Source organism: Mesoplodon mirus, assembly GCF_964341445.2.
Source record: "Mesoplodon mirus genome assembly, chromosome: X".
In the NCBI taxonomy this organism is placed as follows: Eukaryota; Metazoa; Chordata; class Mammalia; order Artiodactyla; family Ziphiidae; genus Mesoplodon; species Mesoplodon mirus.
In genome coordinates, this window is record NC_138981.1 from 88,193,356 (window position 1) to 88,213,590 (window position 20,235).

At 46.9% G+C, this 20,235-nt stretch overlaps 1 protein-coding gene across 1 annotated transcript in view; it reads right to left on the reverse strand.

Moving 5' to 3' along the window:
- LOC309796252 (nuclear RNA export factor 2-like) overlaps positions 1-16,392 on the reverse strand; it is a gene marked incomplete at both ends in the record, with an annotated part of 34,516 nt that extends 18,124 nt beyond the window's left edge. The window contains 19 exons of the mRNA XM_082609296.1: positions 4,767-4,917; positions 7,565-7,702; positions 8,241-8,307; positions 8,918-8,960; positions 9,056-9,171; positions 9,280-9,338; positions 9,445-9,552; positions 9,696-9,751; positions 9,835-9,957; positions 10,292-10,328; positions 12,133-12,263; positions 12,427-12,534; positions 12,654-12,742; positions 12,889-12,958; positions 13,097-13,177; positions 13,294-13,398; positions 14,605-14,780; positions 15,212-15,380; positions 16,213-16,392. Of these exons, the coding sequence (XP_082465422.1) occupies positions 4,767-4,917; positions 7,565-7,702; positions 8,241-8,307; positions 8,918-8,960; positions 9,056-9,171; positions 9,280-9,338; positions 9,445-9,552; positions 9,696-9,751; positions 9,835-9,957; positions 10,292-10,328; positions 12,133-12,263; positions 12,427-12,534; positions 12,654-12,742; positions 12,889-12,958; positions 13,097-13,177; positions 13,294-13,398; positions 14,605-14,780; positions 15,212-15,380; positions 16,213-16,392 (2,007 nt within the window). The remainder of the gene's footprint in view (positions 1-4,766; positions 4,918-7,564; positions 7,703-8,240; positions 8,308-8,917; positions 8,961-9,055; positions 9,172-9,279; positions 9,339-9,444; positions 9,553-9,695; positions 9,752-9,834; positions 9,958-10,291; positions 10,329-12,132; positions 12,264-12,426; positions 12,535-12,653; positions 12,743-12,888; positions 12,959-13,096; positions 13,178-13,293; positions 13,399-14,604; positions 14,781-15,211; positions 15,381-16,212) is intronic.
- Positions 16,393-20,235: the final 3,843 nt, after the last annotated feature.

Consider the following 20,235-nt stretch of genomic DNA (forward strand, 5'->3'; position numbering starts at 1 on the left):
ATCATATATGTTGTACATGTATCAGTGCTTCATTCATTTCATGGCTGAATAATAGTTTGTTGTATGGCTAGGCCAAATTTTACTTGTGCATTTATCAACTGATAGGCATTTGAGTTGTTTCCACTTTTTGGCTGTTATGAGTAATGGTACTATGAATATTTTTCCCCGAGTTTTTATGTAGACGTGTTTTTATTTCTCTTCAGTATGTAGCTAGAAGTGGAACTGCTGGGCCATACGGCGCCTCAACACGTGAGACAACATTACAATTTCAGATGATTTCATTCCATAATTGGAAATACCTTGAGAAAAAAAAAAGAGAGACAAGTGAGACAGTCTCTAATGAGATGACCCTAATAAACATGGTTATCCTGCTGTAGACCTATTTGTAAAATCCCTTTCAATGATGCAAAAGGATGAGACATGTGGGGGACATTTTCAACTTCATTTGAAAGCCTACTGTCTATAGCACACACTTCCCCATTATCTGACTTGGTCTCCATGGAAGGTGTTTTACCATTCTAGATTTCAGGTAACTGACAGTATCAGTTTGCAATGTAATCCTTGTCTGTAGACAAGCAACTTAATTGTATCCTGGCTAGGGAAACCTCTGTCTCCATTTGACCATGCATTTCAACACTCATGATGTATAAATGTGACAAATGTGTGGTTGTTGACTTTGGCAAGATCAATTTCAGTGGAGGAGTGGAGGGACGTCCCCATTAGATGAGAGATGAAGACTGAGTTGTAGGGGAGGTCGGGGGATGTGAATTGAGTATCAAGAGTTCATTGTAGATCTTTGGTTGCAGAGTGCAGAATATATATGTAAAGAGGTCAGTAACCAGAGATGTGGACAGAGGTCCAGAGCATTAAATGATGTTCTATAATCACCATTTATAAGATACTTGAGCAGCTTGAAATCTTAATGAGAAGGATCTGTCTCTTCTTAGATTTAACATCTGAATTTACCACACCAGCCTTCCCACACTTTATTTCCTTGTTTCCTTCCATTCAGGAGAAGCCTAAAACTTACTGAAGGGCTAGTGCAGAGTTTCTTCTTAATGTCTGTTAAACGTATGAACAGATGAATAGGTGGATGCATGACGTGTCAAAGATGTGCTAAGAATTTAAGGATTTTTATCCCTGAGTGCGGAGCTCCTCGTGCAGATGACTGAACCCATGGTGGTGGGTGGCTGAGAGGATGCAGCTTCTCAGGACTCTGCAACTGACAGCTGCAAGATGGGAGCCCTCAACTTCAGTGTTCAGAAGCACATATAGGCAGACTGCCACACCTTATGTCCTGGAGGGATCCATCCCTGACCTGAGCAGGTGAGTTCACAGACAGGCTTGCCTTCCATCTGGGGGAATGAAACTATTGTCTGCTCAGAAGCTTGCTGTGGTCCAACTCTTGTGCCATTTCGAAAGACTCCAGAACGAGCAGATCCAGCTCCTCTCTAAACTTGAACTCAACATATATCACAAAGAGATATTCTCAGTCTCTTTCTAGGGTTACACATTGTCCATAGGAGCCCCCAGAGGACACACACACACACACACACACACACACACAGCCTGGAGCCTTCATGCAGGCAGTAGCCCTAGGAAAACTTGCTGGCGTATAAGGCCGTCACTCATGGTTTGGTAGGTTGCAGAGGTCACTGGAACTTTTTGTATTAATAACTAATGCAAATGATGATTAGCAGAATAGTCTGCACACTAGGGATACTTTTAAATAACCTTACTATCCAATTAAATCTGATGACAATAAGACAATTTCTATGTTCCTGTTTTTCAAGTGTAACAATAAACTACTGAGAATTTTTAGTGTGGGTGTGCATATGGGGACTCCTACAAAGTCTGATATTGCTGGTGGGGATTTCACTTAGTACGACTTTTTCACAGGTTGATTTATCAATATGCATTAATGAATCCAGGAAGTTTTGACCTTCTTGCATTTGGAGACTGTTCCTTCAATTATTCATCCTCAGCATAACACCTGTCCCTCTATTATACTGTGCGTATTCCTTATGTTGTCTGGGAATTCACTTTCAAACACTAATGACCTAATCACATTCACTTGTCTCCACAGAATAGGAAAATGAAGTACAACTTGCATAAATACAAGCAGGACTATCAGCCTGGCATCGGAAGTGAAGATAGATTTCAGAAGTGACACAGATCAGCAGGAAAGCAAGACTTATTTGAATACGGTGTCATGTGCGGCTGAGCATCATGCAGTCTGCACTTGGACATACAGGGTGTCAGTCTCTGCTTTTCCTCTTAAGAGAAGGATGGCCCCCAGCCAAGTAGCGTAACCTCTGTACATTACTGTTTCTCCAGCTACAACATGATGTAAAGATATGTTATTCTCTGCCTTCCAGGAATGTTGTGGAAAATGCATGAGAGAGAAAAATGCATGCATTCACAATACATAAGCCCCTATGATTTTCTGGGTCAGAGGTCCTTCCCTAATATATAACTTTTCAGTTCCAACCATCCAAACACTATTCACAAATGGCCATTCAAGTACAAAGTAATGCAAGGACTTATGCCTATTGAATCCATTCAACACAGAGTATGATAATATCTGAAGTGTAGATTGGAAAGTAATTACGTAGAAATAATAGCTTCTTCCATCCCATCTAAGGTCTCAAAAGTGCTTTCCCAGATGGTATCTCATTAGCCTCTACATCTGAGAGGTTTTATCCAAAAAAATGGCCAGCATGGGGGAAACGATTTAGCCAAGAACCTATGATGTGCCTGAACCCCAGTGATTTACTGTAGTGTTCTTCTGCAAAGCCCATTCTTGCTGGGTTACAGTACATGTTATTCTTTTTTTTTATTATTGAAGTATAGTTGATTTACAATGTTGTGTCAATTTCTGCTGTACAGCAAAGTGATTCAGTTACGCATATATATTCCTTTGGACTTTCTTTTCCATTATGGTTTATTAGAGGATATTGAATATAGTTTCCTGTGCTATACAGTAGGACCTTGTCGTTTATCCATTCTATGTATAATACTTTACATCGGATAATTCCAAACTCCCAATTCATCCCTTCTCCACCCCATCTCCCCCTTGGCAACCACAAGTGAGTTCTCTGTCTGTGAGTCTGTTTCTGTTTCATAGATAAGTTCGTTTGAGTACACATGTTATTCTTAAGAAATTAACATAATTATTAAAAGTGGAATGGGAAAGGATATGAAATAATGTGAAATGGACCAATGGTTTTCTTTCACACACCCACTGGAAATGCTGGAGTCAGGTTTCCTTTCTCCTAAATTATCTGAGAAATGACTCCAGCACAGAGGAATGACACTGAAGTGAATACGTAATGAAAACTTATACATTTCCCTTCCATTTAATATTTCCACATTATTGTCTTATAATCATGTGGTTTGGATTGTATCAAGGGAATCTCCTTTAAAGGATGGTCAGGTATGAAATAAGACTATTCATCCCTATTCAGTACTATATGTATCATCTGCCCGATTGACCTTTTGCTCCTCACAGTAATTGTCTAATATGGATAGAATTGTTTCCATTTTACAAGTGAGGAAAGGCAAATTCAGAGATACTGTGATGCAGCTATTATAAAATTTCCCAACCGCTTTTCACATCCCTTTTTTTTGCAGCCTCTAATGATCATTGCCTAGAGCTACGTTTCATAAAAGGTTGCAAAAGAATGATGTACAAATTCTTTAATTGCTTCTGCATGTATCGGTGGAAATTCTTTTATAAAAGAATTCTTCCCTCAACAACTATGCGTAGGTATAACATGCACAGGAAAGGCAAGTTGTATATACAGTTCATTGGCAATATTTCCACTTTCAAAAATTAGGTGTTTCCCTAGGACTCTCAAAGGTGAGCACTGAGTTGGTTTTGTTGGCTTTTTTTTTAGAGTTGTCATAGATGTCTCCATATTTGATGTGTTTTAGTGCATGATAATCATTAATGTTTGTTCTATCTTTGGCCAATGGGAGGCCCTGAGGTTATGAGCCTTTTTTTTTTTTTTCCGGTACGCGGGCCTCTCACTGTTGTGGCCTCTCCCGTTGCGGAGCACAGGCTCTGGATGCGCAGGCTCAGCGGCCATGGCTCAGGGGCCCAGGCGCTCCACGGCATGTGGGATCTTTCCGGACCGGGGCACGAACCCGTGTCCCCTGCATCGCCAGGCGGGCTCTCAACCACTGCGCCACCAGGGAAGCCCCAGAAGCAATTTCTTATTGAGCCCAAGGAAGAAGAATTAGCACAGAAGAGCAAAGAATAGGCACAGTTCAGCTAGACAGAAGTCATCAAACATATGTCCAGTTCCAGAGCCATCCACTGACCACAGGACCTGGGTTGAGTCTCTTCCCCTGTGTCGGCCTGAGTCCTAACATAGAAGTACACTCGATATAGAAACAGGGGTTAGGGGTGGGAGGTTTTCGGTCAGAAGACCAGGATTTGATACTGGGAACCATTACTGTCTGGTTGACTTATCTCGAGCAAGTAATTTATCTAATATGTGTGCTATACTTGTTGCTATCTTTTATTACTATTGTGGGTTTATTCTTTCAGTTTTATGAGTATTATTATTTTCCTTACCACCCAGCCAAGTGTGAATGGTAGGAGTGGTGATTAGCACAAAGTTGGGGACGAACCCAACTGAGGGTGGAGAATATAGGAAGTGAAGACAGAGAATGGAGGTGAAGAAAGCAGACAAGGCCTGGGCTCTCTCTGGGTGCCAGGCCCTGGGCCCACCCTTTCATGACCCAGGGAAGGTTCTTACCCAACAGCACTCCTGCGTCTCAGCTGCAGACAGTGGTGACCTGGGGGCTGCCAGGGAGGTGCCCAGATGAAGGACTATAGCCTTATTAGCTCCCTCCGCACTGAAGACCACCAGAGCTGCCTCTCCATTGCCATCTCCCTGCTCTTTGCTTCTGAGTATCGGAAAAGGTACCACGTGGAAACCTCCACACCTGACCCTTGGAGGGCTTTCCTCATACAAAAGATACTCTACATTCCTCAGTCCTCAAAGGTTGTCCTGCACAACTTACATTCCCACCAACAGTGCAAGAGGGTTATGACCCAGCAATTCCACTACTGGGCATATACCCCGAGAACACCATAATTCAAAAAGAGTCAGGTACCACAATGTTCATTGCAGCTCTATTTACAATAGCCAGGACGTGGAAGCAACCTAAGTGGCCACTGACAAATGAATGGATAAAGAAGACGTGACACATATATACAATGGAATATTTACTCAGCCATAAAAAGAAATGAAATTGAGTTATTTGTAGTGAGGTGGATGGACCTAGAGTCTGTCCTACAGAGTGAAGTAAGTCAGAAAGAGAAAAACAAATACCGTATGCTAACACATGTATATGGAATCTAAAAACCAAAAACGGTTCTGAAGAACCTAGGGGCAGGACAGGAATAAAGACGCAGATGTAGAGAATGGACTTGAGGACATGGGGAAGGGAAGGGTAAGCTGGGACGAAGTTAGAGTGAGGCATGGACTTATATACACTACCAAATGTAAAACAGACAGCTAGTGGGAAGCAGCTGCATAGCACAGGGAGATCAGCTCGGTGCTTGGTGACCACATAGAGGGGTGGGATAGGGAGGGTGGGAGGGAGGCGCAAGAGGGAGGCGATATGGGGAGACAAATACACATATACCGCATTCACTTTGTTATACAGCAGAAACTAACACAACGATGTAAAGCAATTATACTCCAATATAGATGTTAAAAAAAAAAAGTTGTCCTGCACACTAAGGAATGCGGACTCTGAGGTAAAGAAGGAAGTGCCTTCCTCTCAGAGGTATGTCATCTCCACGTTTTTACCTGACATATTGTACTTTTATCACTAATGACTTTATACATTTCCTATACACAGCCCATCGATACACACACACAAACACACACACACACACACGGAGATATGCTGTCAATTCCATTTGGTTCTACTTTATCTCCCCCATGAAACTGAGCACAATGAATGCTTTTCCAAGTTAATGAAAGCATGTGCACATGTATGTGTACTATCCTATTCCTCAATAGGGGTTTTGAGGGAGTACCCCTTGGGCCTGTTATATCAGGGGAGAACAAATTGACCATTTCCCCAGCCCTAGAAGCCCATTGTCTAAAAGGGAGGCTGCTCCACTGTCCTCTAGAGAGGGCGAGGGATGGAACCTCATTCCCAAACTCCCACTTACCTGGATAGGTGACAGAAGCTATATGAGGAGGAGCTTTGTCATGTGTGAAATGGGACTCATCTTTAACACAGATCTGTCCTGAGGGGTGAATGAGAAAACCTGGGGCTAAGGCAGGCATTGTGGAAAGGTGTTTCTCATTGTTTCTCCTAATGAGAACATAGATATCTTTATGAAGGAAGCAAATCTCTCTCTGGTACGCCTTGAGTTCAAAGTTTTAAAGACAGAAGGATCTGTAGCTTCTTGGGAGACTCAGAAGCTCCTAAGAGCTGCCCAACATCGTGCCTCTGAGCAGACCCTAACCCAGTTCCCCACGCTGGGAAGACAGGCTTGCCTTTGATTCACCTGATGAGCTTAGTGAGAGATGGCACCAGGGCAGCAAGCTGTCGTGTTTGCCTAACTGCTGCTCCTGGACTGCTCCGCCTGTTAATACGTTTATGGGAAAATTCTAGACCTGTCTCCCATTCAACAGTGCAGGGGTCCTCAGATCATGTGTCATCCAGCCACGTCACACCACAGTTTCAACCATCTGCTGCCTCCCTGTGAGACCAAAACCTAAAAAGTACTACCATTTCATTGAAATACAATTGTCCCTTCTTTCATTCACTGATAACTAAATATATATTGGGCTTAAAATTTATACTATTCCATTTGAGGTGTCTCATTAGCTCTGTAGTAGAAATAAGATAAGAAGGAAAATTAATATATGGGCAAATTTAAGAGTGAAAAATGAGCTGAGATGGCTCCTTCCCATTAGCTGTTAACTTGCTCAAGCTTCAAGGCACTGAAGATTAAATAATCCCTCTTTGGACCCCTCTTCCCCATTCAGCCACAAGCCTCTCTTTCTCTTTGTCTCTGTCTCTCTATTTCCTTCTCTCTCTCTCTCATGATGAGATCTCATTTTCTGTAGATAAATATAGAAATATATAAACGTGCATAATAAATATGTAAACACCTACATAAGCAAACTTACAGGAAGATATGATGAAGATGAAAACATTCAACGGTTACCTCTGGGTAGTATGTTTTGGGCTAACGATTTTTTCCCCCTCCACATATACTGTGACATATACAGTGGAATGAACCTCATGCACACTCCTGAACACCCAACTCTCTGTTAATACAGAAGCAGCATCCATGAAATTAATAAAAATAATACAAGGCTGCTCAAAATAACTAGGTAGCTTTATATGTACCACGAATGAAATGTTCAGATTAAAAATGACTGAAATAAACAAGGAAAACAAATTACCTTTAAGTTCCCATTAATCCCTCCTCTACTCGTCCCAGCTCCCTCCTATCCCCATGCAAACCCAGCACTCACTTCTGAGACCACTAGAGGTTCATCTCAGATGGGGTAGAGGATACCTCCATAATGTCCTGCTGCTGCTGGGATAGGGTGTGCATGGAGCTGGAGGTGGGTGTAGGCACTGGGATGCAGAACACCTCTGGGTCTCACTGGGGTTGGCATCACTCACAAACAGCTCGTCATTCACGATGCACAGACTGAAGGAAAAATGGGCCCTCAGACAACTGATGGATGGACACCCTCACCCCCAATACTGACTCTGCTCCCAGTGGCACTCAGCAACCAGATTCCTTTCACGTCCCTCCTGTGTCTGTCTCCCAGGTTCCTTGACTGGTACCTCTGCCCCTCCCCACAGAGCTCACCTTTGGAGAGGCTGTCTACCACCTTCACTCGATTTATAGGTTTATCCCCAACCCATGGGCAATTTCGCATTTACCCTTTACCACAGCCCAAGGGCTGGACGCTCTGATCCCCATTCTCGGAAGAAGACACTGAGTCACACAGAGGTCATGTGACTTGACCAAGATCACACAGCGAGTGAGTGTTGTGTCAAGGAGAGAACCCATAGGCCGATTCCAGAGCCCACGCTCTTCTTAACCACTAGGCTAGACTGCTCCTGGGATCTCCCTGCTGGCTTTCCACAGTACCGAGTAAACCTAAGGTCTGTGCCATATCATTCCCACGCCACTGAGCCCAGGGAAGGATGGGCATTCCCACGCACAACAGGGCTCTCACCTGCAGTAGCTGGCAGGGGTAGCGACGAAGGTCCGGGTGAAGGCACGCACACAGCCCTGACAACTTCCTTCAACAGCAAACAACAGTACCCCTTAGAGTAGCACATGCTGTACATGCTCACACGGTGGTCCCCAGTCAGGGTGTTACTGGACACTCATGTTGAGAGGGCAGTTGTTCACGGGGGCCAGGGTGTCGGGAATGGGCAGGGCCACTATAGGAGCAGTCTGCGCCCAGTGACAACAGAGCCCCTGACAACCACTACACAAGTTCACGGGATGCATTTTTCACAGCCGCCCAAGAGGTGGATACTACTACCGCATTGTGCAAATGAGGAAACTGAGAGGTTTAGTAACGGCTCATGTTCTCAGAGTAAGTATCCGGGTAGAGAGCCACCAAACTCCACAGCCTATGTCCCCAAAGTCCAGGGTATGCAGGGCAGACAGGCATGGACACAGCTCAGACCTGGATTGTCTGTGGGAAGACTGAGGGCTAGAGAACACAGTGGGGAAGGGAGGGGAGGGGAGGGGAGGTGGAGGAGGGCAGGGGGGAGGGAAGGCGGGAGTGGAGGGAAGGGAAGGGAAAGGAAGGGGTCCAGGAAGCTGGGTGGTTCTGGGAGTGAGCCTGGCTAAGGGGAGGCAGCAGTGGGGCATCTGGGCAGGGGGTCTACACACACTTACCTTCCTCGAACACCCCGCTGATGGAGAAGCAGAGCATCGTTTCCTGAAAGGGAAGAGCCCAGGCGCCCAGTCACCACCTCCACCTCCTACCCACCCGCGGCTTCCTGGGACCGCCCGAGGGAGGAAGCAGGCGCTCACCATCTGGAACCAAATGTCCACCACGAAGGAGCTGAAGTCATGCTGAGTCTTGGGCAACCCACAGAGGGTGTGCACAATGACACGTTTTGTGTGCTTCAGCAGCTGGACCCGCAGGTCTGTAAGGGGAGGGCAAGCGAGCAAAGGTCAGGGGCTGCCACGCCCTGGGCCCTATGATTGACCCCTTCACCGCCCTTTCCCACCCAGTCTTCCCATCGCACACTCACGGGGGTCCTTGAGCTTCTTCATATTCCTACTGTCCTTGAAGTACTCGCACAAGCTGCTTCTAGGAGACAAAGAGCAACAGTGGGTGGTGGGTGTTTGCAGGAGCTGGCCTGTGTCTGCTACGGAGCCACACGGCCCAGGAGCAGAGCCTGTGCTGTGATACTCACGGGGCTGGGTCCTCGGGGTGGAAGGGGATGGTCAGGGAGAAGCAGGCCTCCTCGTGATAAGCACCCGTGAGATGCTGTCTGTCTCCATAGTCATGGATCAAGTAATACCTAAGGGGGGGCAGTGAAGACAGTCTATCTCTGTGGTCTGGACCTCAAATGAGACTTGAAAACTCCCCTGAGCAGACCTGTGCTTAGGTGGCCTCACCTCTCCTAGCCCTCCACCCCTTGCTCCGCTTGTCAGAGGTACTTACTGCTGTAGGAATTGCAGGACTAGGCTCTTCAGCTCATCAGATCCAAGGAAGATGTGCTGGAATCAAATGGCACTTGAGAATATGCAGTAGATAAAGCCTCCCTGCAAATCCCCAAATGTTGTTTGATCCACTTCCTCACCTTGCAGGGCTTTACTATGTAGGGAGTGTCAACGTCAAGGGTAACTGGTGACTGTAACTCCTGGCCATCCTGGAGAAGGGAAGAGGAAGTCAGGAGTGGAGACCAGGGGAGTGGCCCTGGATGATCCGGGAAAAGGATGGGCCCAGGAGGGTGAGGGTCAGAGGTCAGGTGCGAAAGGGCCCTGGAAATTCCATGGGAAAGCTTACAGTGGATGTCTTCATCATGAGGTCCTGGAAGTCTCTAGTGTTATATTCAACTTGTGTGTGTGTGTGTGTGTGTGTGTATTTATGGGTATTTTTCCAGCAAGTATATCCATGTCATTTTCAGGAGTCCCTGTCCCCCAAAATGGTTAAGCTTCTGATGCTAATATGTGATCTAGGTAAGACCCAACGGGCTTGAGGGCAGGTGCAGAGGCCACCAACATTTGTAAGATACAATGATTTACATAGGCACTTACCAGACGTAACAACTTCGGGAAATATTCTCTGATGGCCCTGTCCAAAACCAAAAATAGAGAAGAGGTGGTTGATAGTTCAAGGTTGCAATGCTTCCTTTGAGGTAAAAGTAATACCATAAAGAGAAGTCAGTGTGTTCTGGCCAATCCAGCAGCACCCTTTGCCCACATCTGCTCCTGATTTTAAGGGTTTTCGGTCCACTTGCCTGTTGAGCACTGAGCATCTGTCATCCTACTGTCCAAAAGGCACTGTCTCCTCCTCTCTCTCAGTACCTTCACTTTAATATTCCTTCCCTCCCTCCATCTCCTTCGCCTTGGTAGCTCCCACCCAGACTACTCGGACTCCCTTCTCCAGTGCCACAGGGACCAGCATTTCAAACCCATGCTGCAGGGCTTGCTTCTCCTCCCTTCCTTCCTCCAGGGCCCCACTGAAGGCTGTGGGGAGAAGAGGGCATGGAGTGGGAGCCCCGGGGCCCTGCGACCTCACCGGGAGTCCAGCACTCTGGCAAGACCCGGACACCCCCCCGGGATGGCCCAGGATGCTGGGCTAGGGAGGTGAGTGAGGTGGGGCTCAGGGAGGGAGATGGAGGGGATGAGGACAGAAAGGGAGTGAAGGTAGGAGGGGAGAGATGAGAGAGACCTAGGGGCACAGAGACAAGGGAGAGAGAGAAAACAAAGGGAAGGGAAAGAAGCTCTCCCGTGGTGGGGGTCAGGGAAGAAGAGAGAAGAAAGGGGAAACGGCACACCCATTGCGGCTCTTCACCTGCCTCAGAATCGCCCAGACACACCAGGTAGGAATGGAAACTATGCACATATTGGGCTGGGGGCCCACTGGATACTGGCTGAAACTTTGTCACCTGTGTGAGCTCAGCCAGACTTGGGCATGGGAAAATGAGCAGCCATGGGGGCAGATCTTCCCCAGATGGAGGAAAGGGTCAGGTCGCAGCTCCGTATGGGGCTGAGGATCCATGGCCCCCCTCTGATGACCACCGTCTTCTCTCCTGATGACCCCTGCACCTGTCTGAGTTGGTTCTTTATCTGAGGAAGCATACCTGTCTCAGGCTGCCCAGGGCTCCTGTGAAGGACCAGGCGGGATGCTGTGACGTGTGCAGGGAGGGATGGCAAGTGCCCCTGAGAGGCCTGTCCTGTCTCCGCTACCGCCTCTGCCCTCTGCCTTCCACTCCTGCCTCAGGAAGCCCTCTGATCACTGGCGGGAGCCCACGTCTGGCCCCTTGACTCAAGGAGCCCTGCTTTTTCCCAAGCTGGACCCCAAGGAGGGTCCAATTCCTGGCACTGGGCCAGCAGAATGGATGTCATGACAGCAGCCACCCACGGCCTCAGCCCTCAGCATGGCGCAGGAAAGCCCCCATGTCAACCTGGGAGAGGAGGGTGGACCCCTTTGGAGGCAGGGGAAGAGGGCCCCACTCAGAACGGGGGAGGCACACCCCAGCTCAGCACGAAGAAGGAAGGCTTCGCTCAGCAAGAGGCCCGGGACTGGAGGACCCTTCTCAGTCCAGGGCGCCAGCATCTGGATCAAGGCTGGTCGCTCCTGGTTCTGGTGAGGAGGAGAAGCCCTGCTTCCTGGGGCACACTCTTGGGAGGCCTTGGTGCAATATAGCTGGGCGCAGAGAGCTGGAAACAGACCCCAGAGCGCCTGCAGAGGTGAGCAGGTCAGGGGAAGGAAACTCCTCACCGGTGATAGGCACAGAGAGAGCAGAAGGTGGGGCCTGTGATCCTCCCAGAAGACCAGGGCTGCCACCTCTGGCATAGGGGCACTGTCACAGATAGTCTAGGCTCCCATGGGTGAAGGTCACCAAGAAGGGTGACAGGGTGTTCACACTGACCTTACATAGGTGGACTGGTCTGCGAAGGTGCTACACAATGGGTTCCCTTGCAGCCACAGCTCTTCAAGCTTCAGCCCTTGCATCTTGCTCAACTCCCACACAGACTTCAGCTGAGAAATATGGGGTGGAAGTGAGAAAAGGAATCCCAGGGAAAGAGGGACATCCGGATCCCTGCACCCCCAGACCCCTCCCTCCCCCACAGGTACCTTCACCTGCCTCCTGTCATCACTCTGATGGCCACTAACACGCCCCCTCTACTCTCAACCCAACTTTGACCTGGCTCCCTCTTCTCACCTCATTTTCAGAGACATTCAGGATCTTGACCGTGGGGGCCACCTGTATAATGTCAGACAGGCCATCCAGCTGGTACAGTTTGTTGCTGCTCAAGTTCAAGGACAACAGCTTTGGGGCAAGAAGAGGTAGAGTGAAGGTTACTATCGAGGACCTTGGAGACAAATCTGCCCTGCACCCCAGCTCTTCCACCCCCTACCCTAATACCAGCACTGGGCCTACAGCCTTACCTCAGGGAAATTCTTTTCGATGATCTGCAGGGTGGCGGACATGCAGCTTCTTCGATTCAGAATTATATCAATATCATGGCCTACCAAGTCTTCAGGAAGGAGAGGGGAGGGAATCAGATGGCTGAGTGGGGTCTGGGGCCAGCACCAGCCCCTCCCCACGTTACCATCCCTAAGTCACCCTCCAGGAAGACCCCTCTGCCCTCGGCCGCCCTAGAATTACTGCTGTCAGCCATACCTGGGTCAAAGCGGAGCCTCTGGAGGTCAAGTGCTTGCCTGAAGATATTATATCGTTTGCTCAATGTCAGCTGTGGAGAGAGAGATGGAGACAGCCGCTCTGAGGCTGTGGTGATGGCAGGGAAATCGGGGGTGAGGGGGACGGGGCACTGGAGGAAGGAGAGGTGGGTCTGAGCGCTGGCACACAACACGCCTTGAGTCTGCATTACCTTTAGCTGCTCCATTTCTTCTGGCTTCAACTTATCCCGCACAGAGTAGGGAACAGCGGAGGGGCCGACAAAGACAGGTATCTGCAGGAAGCAGAGGTGGGGTAAGCACCAGGAACTCTAGTTCCAAAGAAGACAACCAGCCCCTGGCCTGTCCTCCTTCCTCAGGATGAGGTACACGTCACGCCCTCGACACACACCTTTCGTCTCTCCTCGTCACAAATCTTGTAGCTGACATCCATCAATGCACGGGCAGTGTTAGCTTCCTGGACAAAGAACTGAGCCCCATTTTGCAAAAAGTGGAACTACAGGGAGTGAATGCAACAGCAATAGTATCAGAAGCCAACAGACCCTGCTGAACCAGGTCTCCCTCTCTCCCCCTTCCCTGTGCCCACGCGTCTGGCTCCGGCATCCTCTCTTACGTCCACTGGAGTGAAGGGGACACTGCAATGGCTCTGGATTGAGTTCATTAGCCATGTCTTGTCATACTTCATCCCACAAGGAATCTGAGGATGAAAAGAAGGGATGGGAGAGAGGACAGACAGCAGGGTATTTAGGCTGGAGGACGAACCTTTTCCTGTTATTTTCCGGCCTTCTACTGAGCTTGAAAGGGCTTCTAAAGAAGGGACCACTGGTCCGATTTCTTATGGGTGTTCGTAATATGGATTTCCTAAATACTCTTTCTCTCCAGTCAAACTCTCTTCCACATAATCAAGGTGACAGAGGTGATATTCCTTTTATAAATTTCCAGGAGATCCTACCCAGTGCAGACATTGCTTGCCCCTCAGACAAGGTCTCCAGAGGCTTGACCCTGCATCTCGCACACTCAGCTTGCCAAGCTGAGACCTCCAATGTGGAGTTGCTCCATATCCTTGGCAGTAGTTTCCATCTTTGCTATGAGACAGGCTCCTCCGTTCACCTCACAGTCAGCCTGTTCCATTTACATTGCTTCTCTGAATCTGATCTTAGATGAACAAGAGTGTTAACTCCTGGTAATTAAAGGGACAGATTACAAACTGTCCCCAGTGAAATAAACTAGCATGTCTACATGAGACCAACACAACTCCCCCTGGCTTTTCTCTCCTGCACATTCCATACATTTTTCAGGATACTCACTGTGACCCTGAACCAGCTCCCTGGGGTTCCATCATGTGTGTTCTCCCCCATTTCTCTCTCCACAGGTGTTCTCTTTCTCCACACAGTCTTATGCATGTGGCCTTCACTGTGCCATCTCACTGTCCTCTTGTTGCCTTGGATGGCACAGGGAGAGCTGCAGGAGGGATGTGGAGAGAAGGAGGGTGAGGGGCCATAAGTGCTAAGAAAGTCTTCTGTACACCCTGGTCTCTTTGACACCAGCAGTACAATTAGCTTTGCTCAACCATTATTTCACTTCGAGCAAGCTTCTGTTTTGCAGTGAGAGAAGAAAAACAAGTCCACGGAGACTGAGAGAGGTGCATGGTCCCAGTGTCTGCTGTGTACAAACCCTGCTGCCTGGCCACTTACTGTCTTACTTCGGGGTCCTCCTGGACATCCCTCTTCACCACGTTTCCAGCATCCTCCTGGAGATGTGAGGGCTGAGGCTCACACCCATCGTGTTCGTAATGAGGGCTCCTCTCGCCAGAATTACCTGGGAAAGAACTCCAACCTTTCTTTCTTCCTTGAGGTGATCTACCACCATCACTGTATTCTGAAAAGAGGAACAAAAATACAAGTTTGCAGACACATCTGTGGTCCACTTACCACGTACCATGTCTTAGGCTAACAGCATGGTAGGGCAGGCAAAGTGCCAACCTAGCCTAAGGGACCAATCCCACAAACCTCAGAAAGGACACTCTTCTGCCTGTCCAGAGAGGACAGCCTTATCCGACAGATGGCACTATCAGGGGAAGAATCGAGGAGGAGCAGGATGAGGAAGAGGAGGACAAGGAGGAGAAAGAGAGAGGAGAAGAGGAGGGAGGAGAGGACAACTGCGGTGAAACTTTTAAAACAGTGGAGCTGGACTGATAAAGAACCGTGGTGTATGCGTCCATGGGTTAGACTGGACAGCAGTCATATATATACCAGGAAGGCACCCGAATCTTGCCTTCTCTCAGGACTTTCCAGCAACCGCACCAATACCTCTCTTGTGCTTGACAAATCCAATGAGCCACCAAACCGATTCCACTAACAACCAGCAAGCTGGCTGGACTTCCTTTGCCAGTGCACTAGGAGCTTTAATGTCAGGTGGCACTGATGTAACAACCTCCTGAACTGTCTCCCTTCCTCCAGCCTTGCCCTGAACAATAGGCTGTTTGAAAGAGCCAGAGTGAGCTCTTTATTGGGCCAGCCTGAAATGCCTTTCAGCTCAGCAGGCAACTCTTCCTCACTTCAGCTCTTCTATAACAAGGGTGTGAATGATAACCTGGAATGATGTGTCAACCAGCATTTCCAAGTGTTTAGGGATCCTTCTATTTGCTTTCTATTACTGGTTTCTAATTTGATTCCATCGTGGCCAGGGAGCACACTCTGGGAGATCCCAAGTCTTCTTATTTTTTTTAATAATTTTCTTTCTTTATTTATGGCTGCATTGGGTCTTCGTTGCTGCACACGGGCTTTCTCTAATTGCGGCTAGCGGGGGCTACTCTTCGTTGTGGTGCATGGACATCTCATTGCAATGGCTTCTCTTGAGCTCTAGGCGCGCGGGCTTCAGTAATTGTGGCACGCGGGCTCAGTAGTTGTGGCTCGAGGGCTCTAGAGCACAGGCTCAGTAGTTGAGGCGCAAGGGCTTAGCTGCTCCGCGGCATGTGGGGTCTTCCTCACCAGGGCTCGAACCAGTGTCCCCTGCACTGGCAGGCAGATTCTTAACCACCGCACCACCAGGGAAGTCCCTCAATTATGTTTGAATTTACTGACAATTGTCTGATGGTCAAGGAGATGGTCTAACTTGGTGAATGTTACAGAGACCCCCGGGGAAAAACCTGTACTCTGCTGTTGGTGGGCGGACTGTTCTATTTATGTAATGTACATCTCCTTAGTTTACTGTGTTATGCAGGTCTTCTATATCCTTGCTGATTTTCTCCTTAGTAAATCTGTCACTTGCTAAGAGGGAGGTGGGTGTCAAAGGCCCCCACTATAATTACAGATCTGGTTCTTTCTCCTTTCAGCTCCACCAGCTTCTGCTTCGTGTACTTTGAGGCTCTGTTGTTTGGTGAGTACGCATTTAGGATCTTTATGTCTCCCGGGTGTCCTGATCCTTTCATCATTCCGTAAGGCTTTGGCTCTTGTTCATTTTCTTTACTCTGACATCTACTGTACTGCATACTGAAGCTACAGGCACGCTTAGAAAGTGTCCTGGGTACACTTCACCTTGTATTCACTCCCAGAAGTTGTGTTGCTGTTCACCCCTCCACCCACAAATTCTCCCCTCCAACATGTCTAATTCACCATGGAAAAAGATTTGGAAGTTTTTCGGCCCCTGCAGAAATAAGGTCGTGTCAATTCTCTTCCCCATAGGTGGATTCACTAAGGGTATTTTATTTTTAACACATTCCACTGAAACAGTGAATCAGGAGATAATCATACTAGTGGCTTGTGGGGAGGGAGGATTATGGTAATTACACTGTTAGAAACCAGCTTCCTTTGGGTTGTAATGCTTAAGGTTCTCTAGGTTTGTGTGCTGTGCCTTTTGTACATTAACTATTCCATGTTGTCTCAGGGCACACATATGAGTAAAGATCCGTCCACGGCTGATCACTCCACGATGGAGTGATTACGACCAGGCCTCAGATGAACTCCTCTGGGGAGCTGTTGCTTTCCCCGTGTGGCCCGCTGTCAGGGCAATCCTGCTACTCACAACCTTGGGACTTTCCTTGTGTGGCACTGGAAGTGAAAGTAAACACAGATAGGGCACTTGACCCACAAATGTCACTTGCTCAGTCCCCAAAACTCGGAGGGGGCATGGTGTGCTCTCTTTCTCCCACACTCCACATCCAACTAACTGGTCAGGAAATTCTCTCGGCCCCTCTCTCAAAGTATGTCCAGAAGCCAGCCACTTCTCACCACCTCCATTACCACCACCCTGGCCAAGACACCAACATCTACCTCCTGGACTGGACTGCTGTCCAGCTGGTCCCTCTGCTTTCATCCTGGCTCCCTTACCTGTCTGTTTTCAGCCCAGCAGCAGAGCGCAAGTCACATCATTTCAGTCCTCTGCTCAACAGCACATCACAATGGTTTGAAGCCCACCAACATGCTCAAAAGCCAGGAGTTCATAATGACCCTCATCAACAATAACAACAACAAAGAGGAACCTTATTGCTGACCTTTGGAGAATGCCGGGCAACCAACTCGTTTTCAGGGAAATCCAGCAATGAAAGGGAAAAGTTCACATTTTAAAGGGAGCAGTAAGGGCATGTGGTCTACGTACAGTGTATAGGAAGAGTCAGAGTCATTTGCAAGAACCCACATTCCTTCCGAAATAACGTTGCCGAGGGGAAAGGGTAAAAGGAGCTAGCTGACAGCTACTGCAGTCCCCTGGCTGACCAACTGCATCAGGTGCCTGAACAGGGCTAGAGACCTCCCTCAGCAAGGTGATTCAGACACAAGCAGTCTCAGACATCGCCCTGTCAAGTATTTGATAGAATAATCCAGTGAAACCATGTGGTCCTGGGATTTATTTTGCTGGGAGATATTTGTTAACTGATTAAATCTCCTTACTCATTAATCGATCTGTTCATATTATGTATTTCTTTATGATTCAGTCTTGCTAGATTGTCTGTTTGGGGGACTTTATCCATTTCTTCTAGGTTTTCCAATTTGTTGGCATACAATTATTCACAGTATTCACTAATAATCCTTTTAATTTCTGTAGTATCAGTTGTAATGTCCCTCTTTCATTTCTGAATTTAATTATTTGAGTGTCCTCTATTTTCTGTTTCTTAGTGAGTCTAACTTAGGGTTTCTTAATTTTGTGTAGCTTTAACAAAAACCCAACTCTTAGTTTCATTTACTTTTCTTCTATTGTTGTTGGGTTTTTTCTCTATTTCATTTATCTCTGCTCTTATATATCTCCTTCCTTCTGCTAGCTTTGGCTTTAGTTTTTTCTTCTGTTTCTAATTTCTTGAGCTGTAAAATTAGGCTGTTGATTTGAGATCTTTTGTCTTTTCAATGTACACATTTAAAGCTATAAACTTCCTTCTTAACACACCTTTGCTGCATCCCTTAACTTTTGGTATGATGGACTTTCCTTTTAATTTGTCTCAAAGTAGTTTCTAATTTCCTTTGTGACTTCTTCTTTGACCCATTCATTCTTTATGAGTGTGTATGGGGATTCCAGAAAAAATGAAAACTAGAACTCCCATATGACCCAACAATCCCACTTCTGGGTATATGTCCAAAAGAACTGAAAGTAGAATCTTGAGGGGATACCTGCACATCTATGTTCATAGCAGCACTACTCACAACAGCCAAGAAGTAGAAACAATTAAAATGTCCATCGATGGATAAAAGGATGAACAAATTGTGGTATAGATATATACACACACACACACACACACACAATGGAATATTATGCAGCCTTTTAAAGGAAGGCAATTCTGTCATATGCTACAGCATGGATGAACCTTGAGAACATTACGCTAAATGAAATAAGCCAGTCACGAGAAGACAAATACTGTATGATTCCACTTACATAAGGTTTCTAGGGACTTCCCTGGTGGTCCAGTGGGTAAGACTCCATGCTCGCATTGCAGGGGGCCCATGTTCAATCCCTGGTCGGGGAACTAGATCCTGCAAGCATGCTGCAACTGAGAGTCTGCATGCCAAGGCTAAGAAGCCTGCATGCCACAACTGAGTCCGCATGCCGCGACTAAGAAGTCTGCATGCCGCAACTAGAGATCCAGCATGCTGCAACAAAGAGCCGGCGCAGCCAAAATAATAAATAAATATATATATATATTTAAAGTTGGGAAAACTATCGTAAACAGAGTCCATGGGTTTAATCCAAATAAGGTATCTAAAGTAGTCAGATTCATAGAAACAGACAGTAGAATGGGGTTACCAGGGACTGGGGGGAAGGGACAAAGGGGAATTGCTGTTTAATGTATAGAGTTTCAGAATTGAAAGATGAAAAAGTTCTGAAGATTGGTTTCACAGCAATGTGAATCAACTTAACTGTACTGAACTGAACACTTAAAAATGGTTATGATGGTAAATTTTATGTCACGTATTTTTACCATAGTTTTTAAACCTGTATATTAGAGTGTGATTACTCAAAAGGAAATATTAAGAAAAGTTTTTGTTTGGATATGTAAATACAAACGTAAAGAAGTCAACGTAAAGGAACACGTGAGAATGTCAACTGTGCTTATGAGTAGGTGTTTGGAATGCACAAGAGGTGTACTTTCACGTGCATGCTTTACTTGCATAAAAGGCTGGGTCAGGTTTTGCCACGGGCTTGGGGGGAAGCACTATTACTATTGACTCATTCCATAGCATAACAGGAACAATTACTGATAATCAGATCCACCTGTCTTCTCTCTGATTATTAAGCTACATCACTTTGGACAATTCACCCAACTTCTCCTGATCTCAAATTACTTACATGTAAAAATCAGGGATTAGAGCTAACCACCAGCTCAATCAAGACACAAGGCATACAGCCATAAAAAGAAACGTAATTGAGCTATTTGTAATGAGGTGGATAGACCTAGAGTCTGTCATACAGAGTGAAGTAAGTCAGAAAGAGAAAGATAAATACCGTATGCTAACACATATACATGGAGCTTAAGAAAAAAAATTTCATGAAGACCCTAGGGGTAAAACAGGAATAAAGGCACAAAATTACTTGAGAATGGACCTGAGTATATGGGGAGGGGGAAGGGTAAGCTGTTGCAAAGCAAGAGAGAGGCATGGACATATATACACTACCAAACGTAAGGTAGATAGCTAGTGGGAAGCAGCCGCATAGCACAGGGAGTTCAGCTCGGTGTGGTGCCTTGTGACTACCTAGAGGGGTGGGATACGGAGGGTGGGTGGGAGGGAGATGCAAGAGGGAAGGGATATGGGAACAGATATTTATGTATAACTGATTCACTTTGTTATAAAGCACAAACTAACACACCATTGTGAAGCAATTATGCTCCAATTTAAAAAAAATGTTATAA